The sequence below is a fragment of the Muntiacus reevesi genome, chromosome 3 (assembly GCF_963930625.1).
Source record: "Muntiacus reevesi chromosome 3, mMunRee1.1, whole genome shotgun sequence".
Taxonomy (NCBI): domain Eukaryota; kingdom Metazoa; phylum Chordata; class Mammalia; order Artiodactyla; family Cervidae; genus Muntiacus; species Muntiacus reevesi.
Genome location: NC_089251.1, coordinates 208006309 through 208027412, shown reverse-complemented (window position 1 = coordinate 208027412; position 21104 = coordinate 208006309). Strand labels below are relative to the sequence as shown.

The 21104-nt window shown below is 42.9% G+C and overlaps 1 protein-coding gene across 6 annotated transcripts in view; it reads left to right on the top strand.

Annotated features, from left to right (window-relative positions):
• NCKAP5 (NCK associated protein 5) overlaps positions 1 to 21104 on the top strand; it is a 1099478-nt gene that overhangs the window by 956318 nt on the left and 122056 nt on the right. For 5 of the 6 annotated variants that reach the window (XM_065931416.1, XM_065931421.1, XM_065931418.1 and 2 more), the window contains 3 exons: positions 3505 to 3693; positions 8862 to 12601; positions 13503 to 13680. In XM_065931416.1, coding sequence (XP_065787488.1) covers positions 3505 to 3693; positions 8862 to 12601; positions 13503 to 13680 — 4107 coding nt within the window. The remainder of the gene's footprint in view (positions 1 to 3504; positions 3694 to 8861; positions 12602 to 13502; positions 13681 to 21104) is intronic. The other variant, XM_065931417.1, reaches the window with a different exon arrangement.

Here is a 21104-nt window from a genome sequence, read left to right as displayed (position 1 = left end):
TACTAAACTTTATTGTTACTAATAATCACTTCGTGTCATTAAGCATGCAGGCCTGCATGCTAAGTGGCTTCACTCATGTCTGATTCTGTGCAACTCTATGGACTGTAGCCTGCCAGGCTCCTCTGTCAATGGGATTCTCCAGGCGAGAATACTGAAGTGGGTTGCCATGTCCTCCTCCAGGAGATCTTCCCAGGGAAGATCTGGGAAGATCTGGGTTCGATCAGGCATCGAACCCAAGTCTCGTGCATCTCCTGCACTGGTAGGCGGGTTCTTTACTACTAGCGCCACCTGGGAAGCATATGATTACTGACTGCCAGGGGCCGTCACTCTTCACACTGGTCTTATATGATTGGAGCTTTCATTATCTCCCGTTAGGAAAAAGGAAACTAAAGTGTGGAAGGACTAAGTAATTTTCCCAAAATCAAAGAGTTAGCCAGTGAGAGAGCCAGGATTTAAACCTTATAAATGACCTTATAAATAAGCAGATAATCCTGATGATAATCATGTGCTGATGAGGGAAGAAACTTCAGGAAAAAGGAGCTCACTTTCAGTCATGATGTCAGAGATTCTGAGTCCCTTCTTAAATTCCAACATCAATTGTCCAAGGTCAGGAAAGGTGGGAGAATTTCCCAGTAGAGAGGACTAGCCCCTTCCCCTTCTTGTCAAGGAATTACTCTGTAATCAGCCCACCACACACACACACTCCCTCTCTCCAGTACTCTGCCCCCAGGGAGGGCTCAGACCCCTGCCTTCATCCTGCTCAGCACAGCCCGGGTCAGACCGAGAAACACAGCTTGCTACCAAGTAATTCACCTGAGAGCTTATCCTCTCTCAAAGCTCTTCCTAGGCCAGGGGCTTTCTACTCAAAGCACAGGCTCTCGACGGCATGCCTCAAAGCATCTGGGAATTTCTTAAAATACTACATCTCTGACCCCTCCTCAGAATTGCTAAATCAAACCTATATTTAACAAGGTCTGGGATGACTCATGCTTGTATGAAAAGCCTGGCGTCAGGACACTTTTGTATATAACTACCCCAGCCCCGCCTGCCTCCACGTGACACTGATGGGCCTTCCCCACTTCCTCACAGTAGCCTCTGTCAGGTCAGGGCATCTCAGGTTCAAGGTCAAGGGAGAGACAGCAATGCTTTTCTCTTCTAGCACATCTTCTGTGTTCTAGTTTCCTGTCCTCTTAATCCAGCATCTCTCAGAGGCACACACATGGTGGATAACAGGGTAGAGAAGCATATTTGTTAAAAAGAGGCCTGGGAATTGAGTTATAAAAATAGGTATAATTGTGATGGGTGAGGTGAGAAGGTAAAGGTTGGAAAGACGGAGGGAAATCACATATAAGCTTCAGTACTGTGGAGAAAAGTAGAACGTAAACAGTGACTTAACACCTGTGCAGTGTGTGAAAAAGGCCGCTGGAGAAGTTTAGATCTGATGGCCTCAAAAGACACAGATGTAGTATTTCCCTGAATGGAAGACACAACCGTCAGAACAGAGGTGCATGCTCAGTCGCTTGCTGAGTTATGTCTAACTCATTATGACCCCATGAACTGTAGCCCACCAAACTCCTCTGCCCATGGGATTCTCCAGGCAAGAGTACTGGATTGGGTTGCCATTCCTCCTCCAGGGGATCTTCCCAACCTAGAGATTGAATCTCCATCTCCTCCATCTCCTGCATTGGCAGATAGATCCTTTACTGCTTGAGCCCTTGAGAAAGCCTCAAAGGAGAGGTCAAAATAAAAAGCACCACCCTACTGACTCAAGTAACAAAATATCAGAGAATGGGATGGAGAAGGAAGAAAGCACACAGGTAGAAGTGGATTGTGATGTGCTGTTTCTGAAGGTCTGTTTCTGGCATGTTCCAGATGTGGCTGAAACCTTCAGCCTGTGCTCCTGACACTGGGGCCATGTGCGGAAGGCAGCTGTGGAGACATAAACATGAACTCCCTTTAACTGAATTGCATCTGGCAATAAACAAGATCATAAATCAATAGATATTGCTGAAAGCTGGATTTTAAGACAACTTTCTCCTTTCAGTGATATTTAGAGCCAAATTTCAGGGGGGAAAATAGAGTAGTAAAATTCCTTGGCATTTTCAGGCCACTTTAAGAGATTATTAGGCAGCCAAAATGAAGTATCAATAGCAAGAAAGATGCCTGATATTGAAAATCTAACATTATTAAGCATTATGGATATTGATTAGAGAGCAGGTTAAACGTGCCCTCTGTACTGATGCAGGGGTTTCCTATTGACCGCAAAGGCTCCCAGAACAGCATCACCTTCCTTCCCCACACTGGTGTTTAGTCATCGTCAGTTGGAATTGCATTTGGAGAACAGTGATAAGTACTCAGGTACTAAAGGCTCCCATAAAGTGTCAATAAACTGCATAAGTAAGAGGCTTTGCCATTCTGCCAGTGACACGAAGACAGATGGTTCCCCCATCCATGAGTTTCTGAGACAAAGCTTTTCTAGATAGGGGACAGGAATGAGACTGTAACGGAGAGATTCCATTCTTGTGATCAGGATGCTAAATTAATTTAGCCCATCCAGTTAGTGGAGCTTCATCTGTTACATTAGGGGCCTGTAATGTGGCTGTCAAGATGTGCTGGGATGTTTATGGTTTTGCCACCTGTGCCTTGTGCAGACCCACTAGAATTTTAACTGCCTGGATCCTTCTGTGCGGGGCCCAGATCTGTTTGATGTAAAACTGTTTATCATTTGAACATCCAACTGATCTGATCTGAAAAGTCCTGGAATCTGTATAGCAGAGTTTCATGACTCCTTCGTTTGGGTTTCACTATAGTACATAATTTCCTGGGCACTTGATCCCAGACTTAAAATGATGCTATCAGAGCCATAGGGATCACAGGAGTAATCTGGTAGAACTGGCCCACCCTACACAGGAAGACGTTAAGATTCACAGAAGTTAAATGCTTTCTTTGCTCTCTATCTCATACCTGCTGGCATGTATAGCCTGAGAGCCAGGTTGCTAGGCTTCCAGTCCAGGGCTCATGCCCTTGAACTCTTAAGCCAAAGAAGTTGCTGTCTTCTTCCTTTTGTCTCATTAGATTCATGCCTTGATATTGATGTGATCCTTTAACCAGTGTGACTAGATAAAATGGGAAACTGCTGTCGTTACACTTCTGCCTAATGCTGATGGCAGCTCATAATAATTGAGCACCTGCTTCTAAGCTGGATCTTGTGCTGCATGCATCTCATCTAGAACCTCACTTGGTCCTTGCAGTGACCCTGTATGGTAGGCAGCATTATCACTTTTTTTTTTTCCACTTTTTGAAAAGGAAATGTAGCTCTAAGAGATTAAATAATTTCCCACACATGTTAGTCTGAGGCAGTCAAGAGTCAAACCCCGGGTCTGTCGACCCCAAAGTCTGTCTCTAACCGCAGTACTATATTCATTCCTCCCTTGTTATGATGTTGAGTTGGCATTTTTTCTCCCCTAAGCAGAGTCCTAGCTCAGAGCTGTCCTGCTTTTTCAGGGCTGCCAGCTGAACGCAAAAGCAGGGACCCCTGCTTTGAAATGCCCTGGCATGGGCATTGCCGTCTCTGGTCACCTCTGCCCTCGAAGCAGCTACAGCAGCAGTGAGCTGTCTCTCTCCAGCACTTGCAGCGAGTACTCCAGCGGCTCCTCCTACACGTGGCACGATGGAAAGAACCTCAGGAAAAGGGTAAGGCTCCTTCAGGGGCAGCGCAGCATCAGAGGGAACCGGAAAAAAAGCCTCTTCTGATAGGAAGGCGGTAGGTGGGAGGGAGGCCAAGAAGGAAACTACCATTTGCTGAGTCCTGGTTCTTTTACACCTCACAAAACCATAGAGGGAGATATTCTCTTCCCCATTACCCAGAAGGAGAGATTGGCTCCAGAAGGTTAAGTTCCTTGCTAGAAGTCACACACCAGAGAGGAGTGGAATGATGACTTGATCTCAGATGATGGGGACATTATGGGAGGGAGTTTGGGAGAGAAAGACATTTTCCTTCTGTGCTTTGGTGGAACCCACGGAGTTCACAGATTTATATCAGCTTGGAACTGGAGCCCTGGCCTAATGGAACTGACCATGCTTCAGACTGACTCAGACATTTTCAATTAGTTTTATAGACATTCTCTATCACTGTGATGCTCAGAGAGACTTGTCGATGTCCAGTGCAAATGAGGCTGAATGAGGCCAAGTCATCCCAGACTGAGCATCCTATGAAAACTCAAAGAGAAGGTTTTCTTCTGGAGAATAGGGAGAGAGGTGCATTCTCTCAGAATAAATGGCCAAAAGTTTTGGAAGTCTCATTAGCTTTGTGGAAATTTACTGCTCAAAAATAGCAATGTAATATATTGACCTCCTCTATTCAATGCAATAGCCTCATAAAACTCTAATTGGCTATAAATTGAAGGAGGTACAGTAGAGAGAGAAATGCTATGGTAGATTTCAAGCACCATAGCTTCAGTGAAAGTCTCCACATGGATACCAGGAGTTTCTTTACCAGATTGTTAAATAACTCCTGTGACTGGAACGACTCGCATCTGCTAAGTGGGCTTACATGACAGAAGATTTCTTCATGATTTGAATAAACATCTTTGCACACCGGTATAAGTCAAGAATCTGGAATAGCGGTTTTCACAGTTTCCTTATATTAAAGAAAACAAGATTGGCATTGACATACATATAATATTGGTATTATGTATAAAATAGACAACTAATGATAGCTTCCTCTATAGCACAAGAAATTCTACTCAATACTCTATAATGGCCTATATGGGAAAAGAATCTAAAAAAGAGTGATATATGTATAATATAACATTCACGTTGCTGTATACCTGAAAACTAGCAGAACCTTGTAAAGGAACTATACTCCACTAAAAACTAATTTAAAAGAAAAGTAAAGAGTACAGGAGTGTGGAAGCCCTGAATCTGAATATTTGGAGGTCAGTTTTCTATCATCTGTATAAATTGAGTTTATAATGTCAGAAGTGTAAAAAGCCAGGGAACTTCTATAACTGTCAGAAAATTCAAGTGAGGGAGGACATTTGTCATACTCCGAACAAGAACTGAGAAAAATATTTCAAGCTTGGATTTAGAGTTTATTCCCTTGGACTCAGACTTAACAATGCAAAGTGCAGAGCCTGGGGTGTTATCAAAACTTTCTTTCAAGATGTTCGGAGTTCTGAGTAATGACTGCTAGGGACCTGGCTTTTAGCAGACTCGGGAGATGGTCGGGAGGATGTTCCCTCTCTTTGTCTCTGAATATTGCTGGCTCTCAGGGCCCCTCACTCAGCACTTTTCATTCATAGCTATTCCTCTCTCCCTCTCAGCCTTTCTTCTTCTTTATTTTTCTTTTGGCTAAAATTTTTCCAGTTAGAATAAACCTTGATCTTTTGGAGACATCTCTTCCCTGAAAGAGGAGGAATAAGGTTCTTAAGACACTTCTTAAATACCCCAGTAGGCATCATCTGGGAATTTAACAGTGTCCCAACTCACAATGGCCATGGAGTACCAGCCTGCCTGTCACATTCCCCAGAGAAAAGTCTTCATTCTCAGGGACCCAGCAAACAGACCCAGTCCTATTAAAACATTTTAAATGGCATTATTTAAGAAACTTAAGTTCTTACCATGTACCTAGTACTCATTTAGTATTAACTGGCATAATAAACTCATACAATATAAATTTGAACATGAATATTAGCTTATATAATAATAAGTGTATGACCATTGGCTCTTTGGTAGTTTATAAGTGTTTTATTTTTAATATTGTTTTGTGTAGAAACAGAAAGGCAGAAATGAAACCTTCATGAAGTGGACTAGCTTGCCCTTCATGCAGGAAAATGGCTCCAGTTACTGAGTAATTACCATGTGTCAGCTTTGTTAGCACTTCATAAGCACTAGCTCGTTTAATGATCATGATAACTTATTGCTTAGGTTTTCTTATTTCCCCCCTTTCACAGAGAAATAACCTGAGGTCCTGAGAAATCACACATCTATTTCAATGTCTCATAGCCAGTAAGTAGAACTGAGCAGTTGGCTCCAGAACCTCAACCATTGTGCTAGACCTTGAATTAGTCTAAAACTTGGAAGAGTCCCAGGTGTTTGGATGGATTTGTTCCCATAAGACCAAGAATGTCCTTTAATAAAACAAGAACAAAAAAAGATGTGTGAAGCAGTTATCTATTCAAGAAATAGAAAAGAACTTTGGACATTAAACCCAGGCTCCCACCTCAGCAGCAGCATCATTCAGCCACTGCCCTCCTTCTAGAGCAACTCTCTTCTGACTTTCCTGCAAAGAATGAGGAGCTCTACCCCACCACCTCCCCAACAGGAGATGTGTGCTTCTCTTTCTCAGGTTTCAGGATTGTCTCCAGCTTTTCCCAAGTTATTAAGTACCATAACCTTCTGTGCAAAACAGATTGAGGGATGTGGCTAATCTCACAGGGTGGGGAGCCTGGGCCCTGGGAGCTCTGCAGCTGCTGGCCCTGGGGATGAATCATACCAGAGTGTGGGCAGGCTGTGGGGCAGGAAGGAAGTGGGTGGGCTGACGCAGAGCACATCTTCTATGGCTTGAACAAATCTTCCCCTTTCAAGCTGTGATGGAGTACTTCTATCTGGCTTCTCTTCTTTATTGTGAATGTGACATCAGAATCATGGAAATTCTTAGAAACCCAAGCTGTGGCAGTCTACTCACTGGTCAGTCTATAATACCCACTAAAGGGATTTTTTTTCTGCTTTCCAAAGAAGTTTTTAACAGCACAGCAGAGGAGGAGAAGGAGGGGGGAAGGAAAGCATCACCAAAATAGATCTCTCCACAGCAACTTCTGACCCTGGAGAATTTTCCAAACAGAATATATAATTTGACTTCAAATTAAATATACATATAACAAATAGAAAAAAAAAATAAGACATGTTGATAGCAAAGGTCAGTTTTATGAAAACAAACAAAAAAAGTCTTCAGTGTAAGCAAATGCAAGCAAATGCTCACGGCTTAGTAAAAATCTGAAATTCCAAAGTAAGTTTGTGACATTGAGTTGACGTCCGCTTATGAGCATATGCGTGAGTGTTCAGGGTCCCAGGATAGCAGGGCAGCTAGTGGAGAGGCCAACGGGAGCTGTAACTCTTAGCCAAGATTGGTACTGAGAACATGTATCAGATTCATTCATAGACATTCTTCAGCATTAATTATACAGCCTTTTTTAAAAAAAGTCATTAGTTCTGAGCCTCCTAATTTCCCTGAGTGCTAGTTTGTGATTAAACTCTGCAACTTTCATTCAGAAGAGGGCTGTTGGAATAACCTATGGTCTATATTATGACTTTGACTGATACAGAGGGGAGAACAGAGGCTAAGCCTGACTCTAGCAGTATCACTTCAAGATTAATGTGCAGTCTTTAGAGCCAGACTGCCTGGTTCAGATCCCCATGCAGCCACTTCAGAACTGAGTCATAGAAAGGGCCCAGGAAACCAGAGTTGAAACTCTTGCGCTAGCTCTTCCTTGACTGTATGATCTCCAAAGGACAGATTTTGCTAAATCTCAGTTTCCTTCCTCTTAAAATAGGACTGATATTGTCTGCTTCATGGTCTTGTTCTGAAAATTAAATCAAAGCACTGGGTCAGTGGCTGGTACACAGCAGAAGCTCGGTCAGCATGAGTTTCCTCCTCTGCCTTTCTGTTTCTTGTTAGCAGTGTTTTGATAAATGTGAATGTCTGAGGAGAATGCCATGTTTTTTCTATGCCATTTCTTGGTCACTTCTCCAGAACTAACACTGGTATTTAGAGAAATATGAAGAACAGTAAATTGACCTTTCAAAGTTAGTAGGTCAATCACTGGTATGGGTTCTAACAGCAAATGGCCAGCTGCTCTATGTGTATAAATATTTCACAGATATTCACTGGCTATCAAAATAAAGTCTTGAGGCCACATGACATTCTAACTTTCAGTTGTTAGAATGGAAGGGACTATAAGGCCTGGACCAACTCACTTTCCCTCTTACCCTCTTCACCTCCCATAAACGCTGCACCGTGAGCTGGATTGCCTTCTGATTATTCCCTAAGTGTCCCAAAGCATGCTTTTCCAATTAAGGTCTTTGCCATTCCATTTCTTCTACCTGGAAATCATTTCCTCTGGTTGAAAAAAATTTTATTTTTAAAAATTTATTTATTATTTTTGGCTGTTCTGGGTCTGCACTGTGGTACACCAGCTTCTCACTGTGGTGCTTCTCTTGTTGCAGAGCACAGGCCCTAGGTGCAAAGCCTTCAGTGGTTGCAGCACACGGGCTCAGCTGCTCCACAGCATGGGGGATCTTCCCGAACCAGGGATCGAACCTGTGTCCCTTGCATTGGGAGGTGGATTGCTATCCAATGAGCCACCAAGGAAGTCCTCCTCTACTTTTCAACTAAGGCAAACTTATCCATCTTTCTAGGACTAAGTTGTTATAAAAACAAAGGAAGGAAGGAAAGAAGGAAGGAGAAGAAAAGAGAGAACCTCTCTTATATGCTTTTTGTGGTTTTTCAAATACATGTGGTCTCCCTCCTCAGAAACTCTGGAGTACCTACTAGTTTTCTATGTCTCATTTGCTCCCTTGACGTACAGTACTTGAGCCCAACTCCTCCTGGGTCACCTGCTCCTTGAAGGCAGGGTCCTTATCTTGTACTTATCTATATCATGCACCCCTTAATTCAGAGCCTGGCAAAGTAGAGTTTTGCTACATAATAAACTAGTTTGCATTAACTAATGAATAAATACATTTATATGTGAATATTTATCAACCACAGGATGAACTAAGTTTAATGATGGCCTTTTCCTTCTATAAACTGGTGATCCACAGGGCTCAATCATGTCTAATATCTCCTCTTTTTTTCCTAGCAGTCATCACAAAATTGGGACAAAAGGTTAAGTATCGACTCTTCGCTCCCGAGTGGCTTTGCTAGTCCTACAGATGAACTACCTCCGACTCGCATCAAGGAAAGCCACATTTTGGAAGGACTAAGAAAGCTCCAGAAGCGCAAAGTGTTACTTGAACCCCCATCAGTGATAACCAAATGGGGTTATAAAGATTGCATGAACTCCAATGAAGGAATCTATTCTCCAGGAATTAAAAGTAGCAGTCTGAAGGAATATCCACCCTGCAAACCCACAGACACGGGGAGCCCCTGCACGGATCCCCACAAGGCGTTTGTTTATGACATGGATTCTCACGACGAGGCTGATGAGGACGCTTCCTCCTTAGCCTCGGTCCAAGTGGTTCCAAACCAGGGCCGCAGGCTACACAGTTGTAAATTAACCCACAGTGTCTCTGACAGCCTCTTTGGCTGGGAGCTGAATGGCAAACACTGTTCCGAGGTCACTTCCTCAGCCTACTCCAGGGAGAGGCCCGAGAAGCTGACCGGCTGTGCCAGCAACTGTCCCTTGGAGCGGAAGCTGTGCCCAGGCGTGCAGGGGCCTCGGGTACAGAGAGAGAAGGTCTCGCCCAGCCAGGCCTGCCAGGCCCTCAGCCTGCAGCCCTCAGAGGCCGATGACGCGGAGACCCTGGACGAGCTGCACATCGAGAGCAGTGACGAGAAAAGCCCTTCAGATGCGTCTGCAGCGGCGGACACCGACCGGTCCATGGAGAGCCTGGACATGCTCACGGGGTTTGAAAAATCTTCTCGTGGGTCTCCTGAGGAGGAAGAAAACCAAGCACCCGTCCATTCAGAGAGCAGGCCAAAGACGTTCAGTTTCATTAAGCAGCAGAGGGTTGTAAAACGGACTTCCTCGGAAGAATGTATTACTGTGATATTTGATGCAGAAGACGGCGAGCCCATTGAGCTCAGCTCTCACCAGACTGGCCTTGTTACCGTGACCAGAAGGGAGATTTCCCTCCGTCAGGCCCCTGCTGGGCCCCAGATGGAACACGCTGAACTTTCACCTCAGGGAATTGCTCACTTACAGCCAGGGGCTGCGGCTAGAGACTACCCTTTTTTAAAGAGGTCTGAAGAGGAGACTGAAAGAAACATTCCACAGGGTGAGGTAGATGATGCTGCCGTGGCACCCGCTGTGTCTTTCCACCCCGGGACAGTGACGCAAAATACTCAACGACGGGCCAAACCGACACGTGTCACATCATGCCAGAGTCATTCTAGGTCACCTGCCGGCACAGACATCTGTCAGAAGAGAAGTCGGACAAAGATACCTACCAGGGGCAAGCCTTCACCTCAGAAATCAAAAGTAAGGGAGCCTGAAGCCTCCCTGGTGATGCCCTCAACTGGCCCAGTGACTCTTGAGAAATCACCAGCTCCAGGGAAACTCTCACGGCTCAAAAAGACTGAAGGTCCAGCTCCCCTTATTGACTTGCAGCCAGATTCACACATTCCAAAATCCCCCAGCCAGCTTCCTCACGGCTCCAAGATGTCCAGCAGAAGGGATTGGATCCAGAGCTCCAAGAGTCAGATTCTAGCATCACAGTTGCTGTCCAGGCCCCCCACTGAGCGGAGTGACGATGGAGAGCCCCCCACGAGGGATAGACACTGTGACCCAGGGCCAGAGCCCGGGGTGAAATCCCCCTCCCCACCACCTCCTCCAGGCAGGTCGGTCTCCCTACTCATCAGGCCCAGTTATGACTTTTTGCCGCCACCTTCATCTGCCAAATCCGAGAGCAGGGTGCCCAACGAGACAGCAAGAATGGTACTGAAATCGCCCCCTCTGAAAGGATCCTCTGCTCCTGTTATTTATTTTAACCAGACCCTGACAGATGTGCAGGGAAAGAAACCATCTGTGGCCTTCAAAAAGCCTATCTTCACTCCCTCACCACCCTCAGCAGAAACAGCAATCCAGATGAGATGCCCTGCTCACAGCCCCTCCAGCTCATTTGCTGTGATGGTCCCGGAGCCCCCAAAAGTCTCTCCAAAGAGAAATACCCCCAGAGCCCCACCTCACCAAACACTTGCGACCACACAGAACAACACAGGGTTACAGGCTCCCAAGAACTGTGCTTCCACCCGTGAGCCGCTGGAAATACCGTCCTCCAAAGGTATACCTCCAGGGAGGAAAGAACAGTTGAATGGCAATATCTCTGCATCCTCCACGCCTTCCTTCTTAGGGGTAAATGAGTCACCATCATCTCAGGTTAAGAGTCCCTTATCATCAGCGTCCTCCAAAAGCCATAACCCCCTACATGGGTGTCAGAACCTTCATGAGAGAGGACTGAAAACTCGCCTTCCAGTTGGGCTCAAAGTTTTCATGAAGTCTCCCCAGTTGCTCAGGAAAAGTTCCACAGTGCCAGGGAAACATGAAAAAGACAGTCTAAATGAAGCCTCGAAAACCTCCGTGGCTGTGAGCAAGGCTCAGCCAGGGGCCTCCAGAAACCCAGCCAGCCTTGAGGCCACAGGAGGGGAAAGAAATGCGTCTCCAGTGGGTTTACCAGCGCAAGAGAGTTTGGCCGAAGGGCTTCCCCTGGAAAGAGCAATGCCAGAGTCACTGGAAAATAGCATGCCTGGGGCTGATAGAAAAGATGGAGTAGAAAACAGGTCTGTGAAAAGATCCCTGTCCTCCAGCAAACCACACCTGAAACCAGCTCTAGGCATGAACGGAGCCAAAGCCCGCAGCCAGAGTTTCAGTGCTCACTCAGGGGAAAAGCCCCCCACGCCCCCCACAGAAGGGCTGGGCAAAGTCCGGACTCAGATTATCACCAACACCGCTGAGAGAGGCAATTCCCTCACCCGGCAGAGCTCCTCCACCGAAGGCTCCCCCAGCAAGACTGCGTCTGGCGCTGTGTCTGATGGGCTCCCCAGCTCTGGGCGGCCCCCGGGACATCCTTCCCCTAGGCAGGGTTCCTTGGGGAGCACAGGCAGCTCCAGCAACCAGCACGGGAGCCCAAGCAAGTTGCCTTTGAGGATCCCTCCAAAATCCGAAGAGCCCCTCACCCCAGCTGGAGCAGAAGAGCAGCAGGCCTTTGCCCAGGGAGAAGGCCCCAGGGTGACTGTACCTGAGGGGCCAGGCAGTGACCACTGCAGGTGCCCACTCACCCCAGCAGATAGCTCAGGAGGCCCACCACATCCCAGCAACTTCACAGCAAGCAGGACCTCCAAGCTAGAAACTTCTGGAAGGTATCCAGACGCTTCTGCAACCAGGGCCGGTGTCGTAAGCCCAGAAGCCCCCCTCTCACCCACAATTGAAGAAAAGGTCATGTTGTGCATTCAGGAAAATGTGGAAAAGGGCCAAGTGCAAACAAAGTCCACCTCTGTGGAAGTGAAGCCGAAGCCGGGGCCTTCTTTTGCCAGCTGGTTCGGTTTTCGGAGGAGCAGACTCCCGGCTCTCAGTAGCGGGAAGATGGATGTCTCCAAAACCAAAGCAGAAAAGAAAGATGCAAAAGGTTTAGGGTTTGGAAACAAACAGCCGAAATCAGAGAGAAAGAAAGAGAAAAAGAAGCCTGAGCTACAGTGTGAGATGGAAGATGAACTTCACAGGGACATCGAGTTGGCAGAGGGTCCAGACAGTGGTTTGCAAAACAGAAATAACCTGAAAACACCGCCAGACATTTATGACCAAGTGAAGTTTGAATCAAGAAATAGACCCAGCCCTGTTCCATGTTCAGCGAAAGATACCTTTATGACAGAACTTCTGAACAGGTAGTGTATTGGCAAAGAGAGTGAGAGGATGGCAGTGTGTAGAGCAGTGCCAGACCCCACCCCATCCCACCCCCCCCACCCAGGAGCGCCTTTTGTCTCCTGCATATTGAATACCAGTCAAGCATGTTCTTCATACAAGCAGGAATGCATCATAGCAATCTTTTATACATTAGCCAGAGTTTAAACAATGGAATAAAAGTTAGCAATAAAATGATAATTTAGTCCATGTTACTCTGTTAACCAAACCAATGGTCTCTGAAATTAAAGAACGGTAAATTTTTATCAAGGTTGATAGAAATTCAACCTACACTAGAAATCATGAATGGATCCACATGGCATGAAATGGAAGAAAATTACACATACATTTTAAAGGATGCTGATCTCACTTATTGTACCAAGCAAACTTATACTTAAAACTTTCCAGAGATAATTACATATTTTGCTGATCCTAAGCCAGAAATATATTTAGCCATTCTCCCCCCCATCTCCACTCTCATCCAGGGTGCCACGTGTATATGTATATCTGAGTTGCTCTGATGTGCACCTGAAAATATGACAACATTGTTAATCAGCGATACACCAATATAAAATGAATTAAAGTGGAGAAAAAAAGAAATATATTTAGCAATCCCTCCTCACAGGTTTTTATTGTATGCCCCACCTCATCTCACAAGCAATCATGAAAAATAAAAACAAATTATTGTTTTATCAAATCTAAATTGACACACTGCGGAAATAACAGATGCAGATTTGACCAAGGCCAGTGAGACACACTTATCACTCAAAGGTTTCAAGATAAAGAGATATATGGAGGTTCCTTTAAACATGAAAGGATTGGGATAAGTAGAGGGATTGAAGAAGAGCGATGTAATTGATCAGAGGAATCACTTTCCACCTGCAGAGTTGATAAGAAGGCAGCTCAACAGACAGAAAGTGGATCAAATAATGTCTCCTGTAGGAGTGTGTTAAAGGGCAGCTCCCAGGGCTCCTGTCTCACCAGCAGCGCTCTTGGCACTCAAGGAAACCACAAGAAAAACATCAAAACCAAAGCAGATATGGGAATACCAAAAGGCTCCCTGGTAAGTACTTCACCATCCTGGGTATGAAGTGGTAGGTCCCTGTATGGTCTAGTTGGGTTCTGTCTACTTTTTACTGATGAAAATACAGGCAAGAGATGACCAGGAAAGAGAAGGTTAAAGCCAAAGAGAAAAGAGAGAGAGGGCGTGGAGACACTGTTGCAGAGTGATGGCAGCTAGATCAGAGGGTCCCAGCTCCCTCCACCTTTCGCAGCTCTTCTTTTGCAGAAGACCTGCTGCTTTTGTAGCTCTCTTTGCAGAACCTCGGTGTGATCACAGTGCAGGCAGTGATGCTGTGGGTGTTCACCTTCACTTCGTACCCTTGTGCTGGGAATTCATTATGGTGGTTAGTTCCATCATTTCCAGCAACGCAGAAGGGAATGAAAATGATTAGAAAAAATAAAAATGCAAAACAATTTAAGAGAATATTGGCTATTTTGATGGTTTGATTTAAGCAGTTCCCCTTTTTTCTTTAAGTTGTATATACTGTTTAATCCTACCTAAGATTGAAGGAGTTAAGATTCAAGGTATCATTTTTGGAACTTGACTCCCTATCATTTTGTTTTTTAATTAGGAGGTTTAGAACACAGGGGGTAATTTCCTTTTAAAAAATGAATAAAAGGCATTTTCCCAGGATATGCTATTTTCAAATATTTTTGTTTTAAAATTATCTTAAATTGAACTTCCTCTCCTTACATTCTTTCTGTTCTTGTATCATTGATCTTGTGATATTCATTGTTTCTTTATGTAAACTTTAAAGCACTCAAACAAAACAAAAATCTCTTTTCAGAATTACCGTTCCCATATATTTGTGTACTTATAATAAAAGATTATAAAATATACTATGTACTACCCTTTTGCTTTCCTTTTTCAGGAAAACCTGAAAAATGAAGGAATTAGTCATGTTTTTCTGGAGTGGTTCAAGGATAGAGGAGATTTTAGTAGTAATCATGATTGGCATTATTATTAATTATTAGTTAATAATAATTAAACTCTAGGGTTCCTTAAAGTTTCACTTTAATTTGAAACAAATGTACACTTAAATGCTTTTTTTTTTCAAACAGTTCTTTACTCTTAAAAGCTATAAGGTCTTTTTTTGTTGTTTTTCAGACTCTGAATCGTATGCAGGCTATGTTCTTTGCAAAAGATTTTTTTTTTCTTTCTCCTTGTTCTTGCTCTTGGCTTCCATGAGATCACCCTTTCTTGAAAACGTAGATTTCCCTTGCATTATAAAATCTCAAATTATAAGTGTATCTAAGGCTGCCCTTGTAGTGTCACTGAAAGGAAGAAAGAGAATGAACGTGAGGAAATGTGCAATATGCTGGAAATTCAATCCAGCTGATCTAAAACTTTGATAGCCTGGCAGAGCCCCTTATCAGAGGCACTCAATTTAACTATGCCCCATTTAAGATGGTTCTGACAGCTTGGGGTATGTCGTCACTGTACAAAAATACCAAAAAGGGAAAAAAAAACACAAAACTCTGGTTAGCTTTTACAATTTCGTTTTTACTTACCTATTACTTCCTAATGCGAAAGTAATTTGCCTTGCTTTTCTTCTCTCATTTGCAGTCTTTTACAATGTAGTAACCAGTTTCATTTCATCTTCCCAGAATATCTGCAAGAAACACTCTTATTGTTCTTGGAGAGCATCCACTCCAAGTATACATAATCCATCAGTTGTCAGTCAGTCAGTCATGTCTGATTCTTTACGACCCCATGGACTGTAGTCCTCCAGGTTCCTCTGTCTGTGGAATTTTTCAGGCAAGAATACTGGGGTGGGTAGCCATTCCCTTCTTCAGGGGATCTTCTCGACCCAGGGATTGAACCTGAGTCTCATAGGATAATTTTCTAGTTAGGTGCAAGAGGAAATTAACTCATGCTGGGAAGCTTTCAATATAGAGAAATATGATTAACCTAGATAGTTGACACGCTAGTCATTTTTTCAGATGTAAAATGCAATTTTTTTCATCTCTGTGATCATCAACATGGATTGGACTAAAATTACTAATTCCAGAAAGGACAATGGCCATAATCCCTTTTGGGACTATTAAAAGAATAGCAGTGAAAACCGACTCATTATACGTTATCAGCCTATATAGAAAGGAAATTAGATGCAAAATAAGATACATTCTAATACCAGCGCACACTGATGTGAATGCTCATTAACCTTTTATTTATTTATTTATTTTCATTAACCTTTTAAAATCAAGAGTTTAAGGGAATTTTCCTTTACTAGGGCTCAAGGTAAATTTGCTATCTGCTTCTTGTGTTGCAAGTGTGTTACTAAAATTTCTTCTCACAGTAGTTATTTTGGGTGAAAACAATAGCTGCACATAATGCATTACATAGCATACTTTTTCCCTGAATAAAATCACTCTGCAAACATCATACCAAGAACTTCCCTGGAGTTCCAGTAGTTAGGACTCTGTACTTGCGCTGCTGAGGATATGGGTTCGATCCCTGGTCAGAAATTAAGATTCTGAATAATGTGAGATGCAGTCAAAAAAATAATTTTTTATGCCATAATATACCATCATCCTTGCCCTTTGCAAACTAAGACTATTTGTAGTCATGAGAGCCCTAAGGCTTTTTCATTATTTTAATCTGTGTCTGTATGCTCAGTCGCTCAGCTGCAAATGACTCTTTGCAACCCAATGGATGTTAGCCCACAAGGCTCCCCTAGCCACGGTATTTTCCAGGCAGGAATACTGGAGTGGGCTGCCACTTCCTTCTCCAGAGGATCTTCTTGACCCAGGGATCAAACCTGCGCATCTTGTGCTGCCCACCCGCGTTGGCCAGCAGGTTCTTTACCACTGCTCCACCTGGGGCGCCTTTATTTTAATCTATGGTAATAAAATTGAAAAGTTATTTCTATAATATAACAAGTCCGTGTATGTAGCACACCTCTCCTTAATTCATTGGTGACTGCATATCCATTTTCAAGATTGCTAGATGCTTTCTAAAATATGTGTAAAAATCACATTAACACTTTACCGAATTAAATTTTTTTCTGTTTTCAGAGCCTTAATTAAAGGCTTATGTCCCCATTTGTGCCATGATTTACAGCCCACTTAGCTCTGATTTTTGTGTAATTTTGACAAGGGCCATATTACTTTGTATTTTTATTTAAATTATGCAAAATCATTATAAGAGGGGGGAAAAGGCATCCCCAGAAAAGACTGCATCAGTGTTAAGTAAATAAATCAGAAATAAATGCACTCTCCTTTCTATAGGTTGTAGATCCTTCCTTTCTATGAATTTAGATAATTTTCTGAAATGAGAAGTCTCAAAGGAACAGATCCTATTTAACTGTCACTGGACAAAATAAAAATCACTAACAAAATTAACAAGATCATATACCTGGTAAGAGAAGGCTATTTTAATATGGGTATTTTAATTTAAATTATGAGTATTCTCTTCACCTAGTGTCATATAGGCTGAAAAAAATCACATATGCTAATAATAAAGTATCAAATTCAGTCCCATTAAAGTTGTGGTGATGAAGTAATGTAAAATGTATAATAATTACACAAATTGTTATCATCTTATTAAGTTCTGCAAAATTTTATAATTTCAACATCTTTAATTGAACACTTCTGTTCTAAATACTATTTGGATGCTAGTAAGAAGCATGCCTGTTTTAGCCTCCTCCTGCAACGCGTTCTAAATGCCTGACTTTTCTAAAGGTAATGCCTTCCAGGAGTTTTCCCTCCAGAGATCTCTCTTCTCGTCTCACAGAGGTTCATTATGTTCTTTTCCTTTTCACTGAGCTTTAACATCAAAATGTTGTTTTCTGGGAAAGCAATTCATGTTAGGATGGCTCAAAGAAGAAACATACACAGAATTCTAAATGAAGAATGTCCCCAAATACTAGGTTTTATTCTGCAATTATGTAGATATTTGTCAGCAGTGAATTATTTCCTTCCTGTTTCCTCCTATGTCCTTTGTAACTCATTCCTCCCAGCCTTTTCTAATGGGAGAGGTTAATAGAATATAATGGGCACAGTGACATTTAGTAGTTACTTGTTAGAAACTGCTATTTTTTTTTTTTTTAGAAACTGGTATTTAATAAGCTCTTGACTACAACTGCAGAGCTCAAAAGATGGGCAAGAGTTGAAGATACACGCACCATTAGAAGATGCCCAGAGTACTGACAGCAAACTGAAATCAAATTAGCCCACATTTGGGACTTCCCTGCTGGTCCAGTGGCTAAGACTTGGTGCTTCCAGTGCAGGGGGTATGGATTCTCTCCCTGGTTGGGAAACTAAGATCCTGCATGCCCCATAGTGTGGCCAAAAGAAAAAAGCCCACACTTGTTGTCCATGAGTCCCTTGCTATTAATACTTTTTACCAAGTGGGACATTACTGACGTTGATTTGTATCTGTTTCTGATAGAGCAATGGCTGAAGAAATTCTGAATCTCTATAAACACCATTGTTTGCTGAATCAAACCTTTTGGTTTTGTGACCATTCCCATCTGTGAAGTGCTTGGCCATGTGAAGAATTCACTTTGACAAATTCTTCTTCTTAAGCTGGCAGCCCTTTGCCCCCTGGAAGTTCCCCAACCTTTTGCCAACATCCAGCCCCTGTGTGATCAAGAGTGAAAATTAATTTTAATTTCAGCCTATGAAAAATATAATTAGCAAGGGGAATCTGCTGCCAAAATAAATTATGCCCCTCATTTCCATAGGCAAATGGATTTTTTTAATTACTCACCACTTTGCATTGAAATCTATTTGTATGGATAATTAGAGCTGACAAGTGTGCCATTCTAAGACACTAGCCTATATTCCATTCCTTTGTTGATTCTTCATCCATCCCCTTCCAATTCAAAATTTCCCCTCATGGGTCATCTGCTCCTCATGGATCATTAGCCCAGAGGAGCTGAAGGAGCTAGGGGCCTGTCTACAAGCCCGGTTCCTCTGATAAATACCCAAGAGGCCACATTTAGCATTTGCTGCTAAGCACTTAATTCCCTAGAAAAGTTCTGACAAGGAGCTGACAGGTAGGACCTCAAGATGGTTTTATTTTTCTTGTTAAACATGATCCTTGAACAGAGGTGGTGGTGAAGTTCCACAGAAGACATTGGGAAGAGAAACGGGGCACTTACACACACACACACACACACACACACACACACACACACACACACACTTTTTTGCTACTCTTAAATGAAAATATGGTTTTTGTGTATTTGGAATACTGCCTACCTAATTGCTAGACGCTAAGAAAGATACAGTAGTTCTTGGGAAGGTCTGGAAAGGATGAGTGTGACAATATGGTACACTCTGAAAAAGTTAAATTACAGCGATGAATAGAGGTGAACAGTACCCATTCTTAAAGCTGAAATTCTTTTATAACCTTAAAGAGATCACCAGCCCTCTCTAAGCCTCTGTTGCTTTATCTCCCAAGATGGTAACTTTATTCTAATTGTTGGATTCTTTTGCTCAGTATTTCACAGACTGATGGAGATGTTGGTTCGCCCACCTTGCAGCACCCCATTCAAGTTTAAAATCAGTTGGTTTAGAAAAGCCCAAAGGAAATACTGTTTTACATAACAGGTGTGGGAGAATATGGAGCATCCTGTCATAAGTGTTGGAATGGGATGAAAATATAAATAGACTTCCTTGATATTTCTATAAATGAGGATAGAAAGTTCCTGTTGAATTCTTAATGGAAACGAAGGTGTTTGGATCTCCCTCCTTTTGGGTTTCTTGGTAGCCTTGTTACAAGAGGTCACTGAGCTAGGTGAACTTTGGAAGGCAAATAAGTAACATCGTCTTGATGATGCTCACAGAGATGTTCCTCTCTGCTTTCCATAGCTACTAGAAACAGAGCTGGTTGATCATGTTCTTCTTCCCTTATTCCCTAACTCCGTTCCTCTGGATGTGCTAACAAAACAGTGCCAACTGCAGACAGTTGATGGGGAGAGAAAGAGATGAAGCCTGGCCTCTGGATACTCAGCCCTTAGTACACGCTTCTTGTGAGGGTCCTGATAGCCATTGACAAACTCCCTTGAATGTGCCATCTTCTAGCTATTAGTATGTATGGATCATGCACCAGTTACTTCTGTTATTGGAACCATAGTCATGAAATGTAAATAATTGGTCTTATTCCATTAATTATGAAAAGAGGGTAAAAAGTGGAAATCTAAGTCTAGCTCAAGGTCAGTTTACAAGTATATGACTTTCTATATTGTAAGTATAAAATAATGGTTTCTCAGCCTTCAACTCGAACCCCTGAACAAATTCACTGACAACCTCTAGTGTACCCCCACTGCATTCATCACACAGTTCACATTACTATCACTGGGTGGCTGGAATGCACGTTTTTTGTTTTTTTTTTTTAATTAGTTGGAGGCTAATTACTTCACAACATTTCTGTGGGTTTTGTCATACATTGATATGAATCAGCCATAGAGTTACACGTATTCCCCATCCCGATCCCCCCTCCCACCTCCCTCTCCACCCGATTCCTCTGGGTCTTCCCAGCCCACCAGGCCCGAGCACTTGTCTCATGCATCCCATCTGGGCTGGTGATCTGTTTCACCATAGATAATATACATGCTGTTCTTTGAAACATCCCACCCTCACCTTCTCCCACAGAGTTCAAAAGTCTCTGTGTCTCTTTTTCTGTTTTGCATATAGGGTTATCGTTACCATCTTTCTAAGATATTCAGGATCGTTCTGCCAAGGACCACAGCTATCTTGACCTTTTGGCCGAGTCTACACTGACAGTGTTCAGTGGAGATTTGAGAATAACAAAATTTCACCAAATGAACACAAATCTGAAACCAGATTTGCTGTGTTTGAATCTGGGTTTCACCACCTGGACAATTGCTTATCTTTTCTATTTCTTCAGGGCCCTTATCTCCAAAATGGAGCTAACAATAGCGCTTAACCTCTTAGCATTGTGAGGGATGTGAGAGCATAGGTGTGAGGAGCTTAAACAGCTCCTGATGCACAGTAGTTAAGCATTGGCTGTTTTTATTACTACTGCTACTAGACTGGAAAGTACAGGATATGAGTTTTAAGTTTCAGTGTTGGCATTTATGGTATCTTTAAAGAAAGTTGCTGGATTTCAAAATTCTCATTTGTGAAATACTGTGATTTTATTAGATTCTTGCTCAGGTTCCATTTGGTACTCCTCTGAATATCCCAGCTGAAATACAAGGAGGATGTTTTTGACCTGGAAAAAATCTAAATAAATGTGTCACCATCCTAGTTCACTGAGCACGCATCCTAGTCACCTCACATTTCATTCTGGGAAGAGCAACAACAAAATAACATTTTCTTAGAGTTATATTCTAGGAAAAGGTCAAAAGATCTAAGTGTATTTCTTTATTCTCATTAAAATAACTTGTGGGATAGTCACTGTCCCTGGAAGAATTATGTTTCTTAGACTTTAGTTTTTCCTAACAGCTCTGT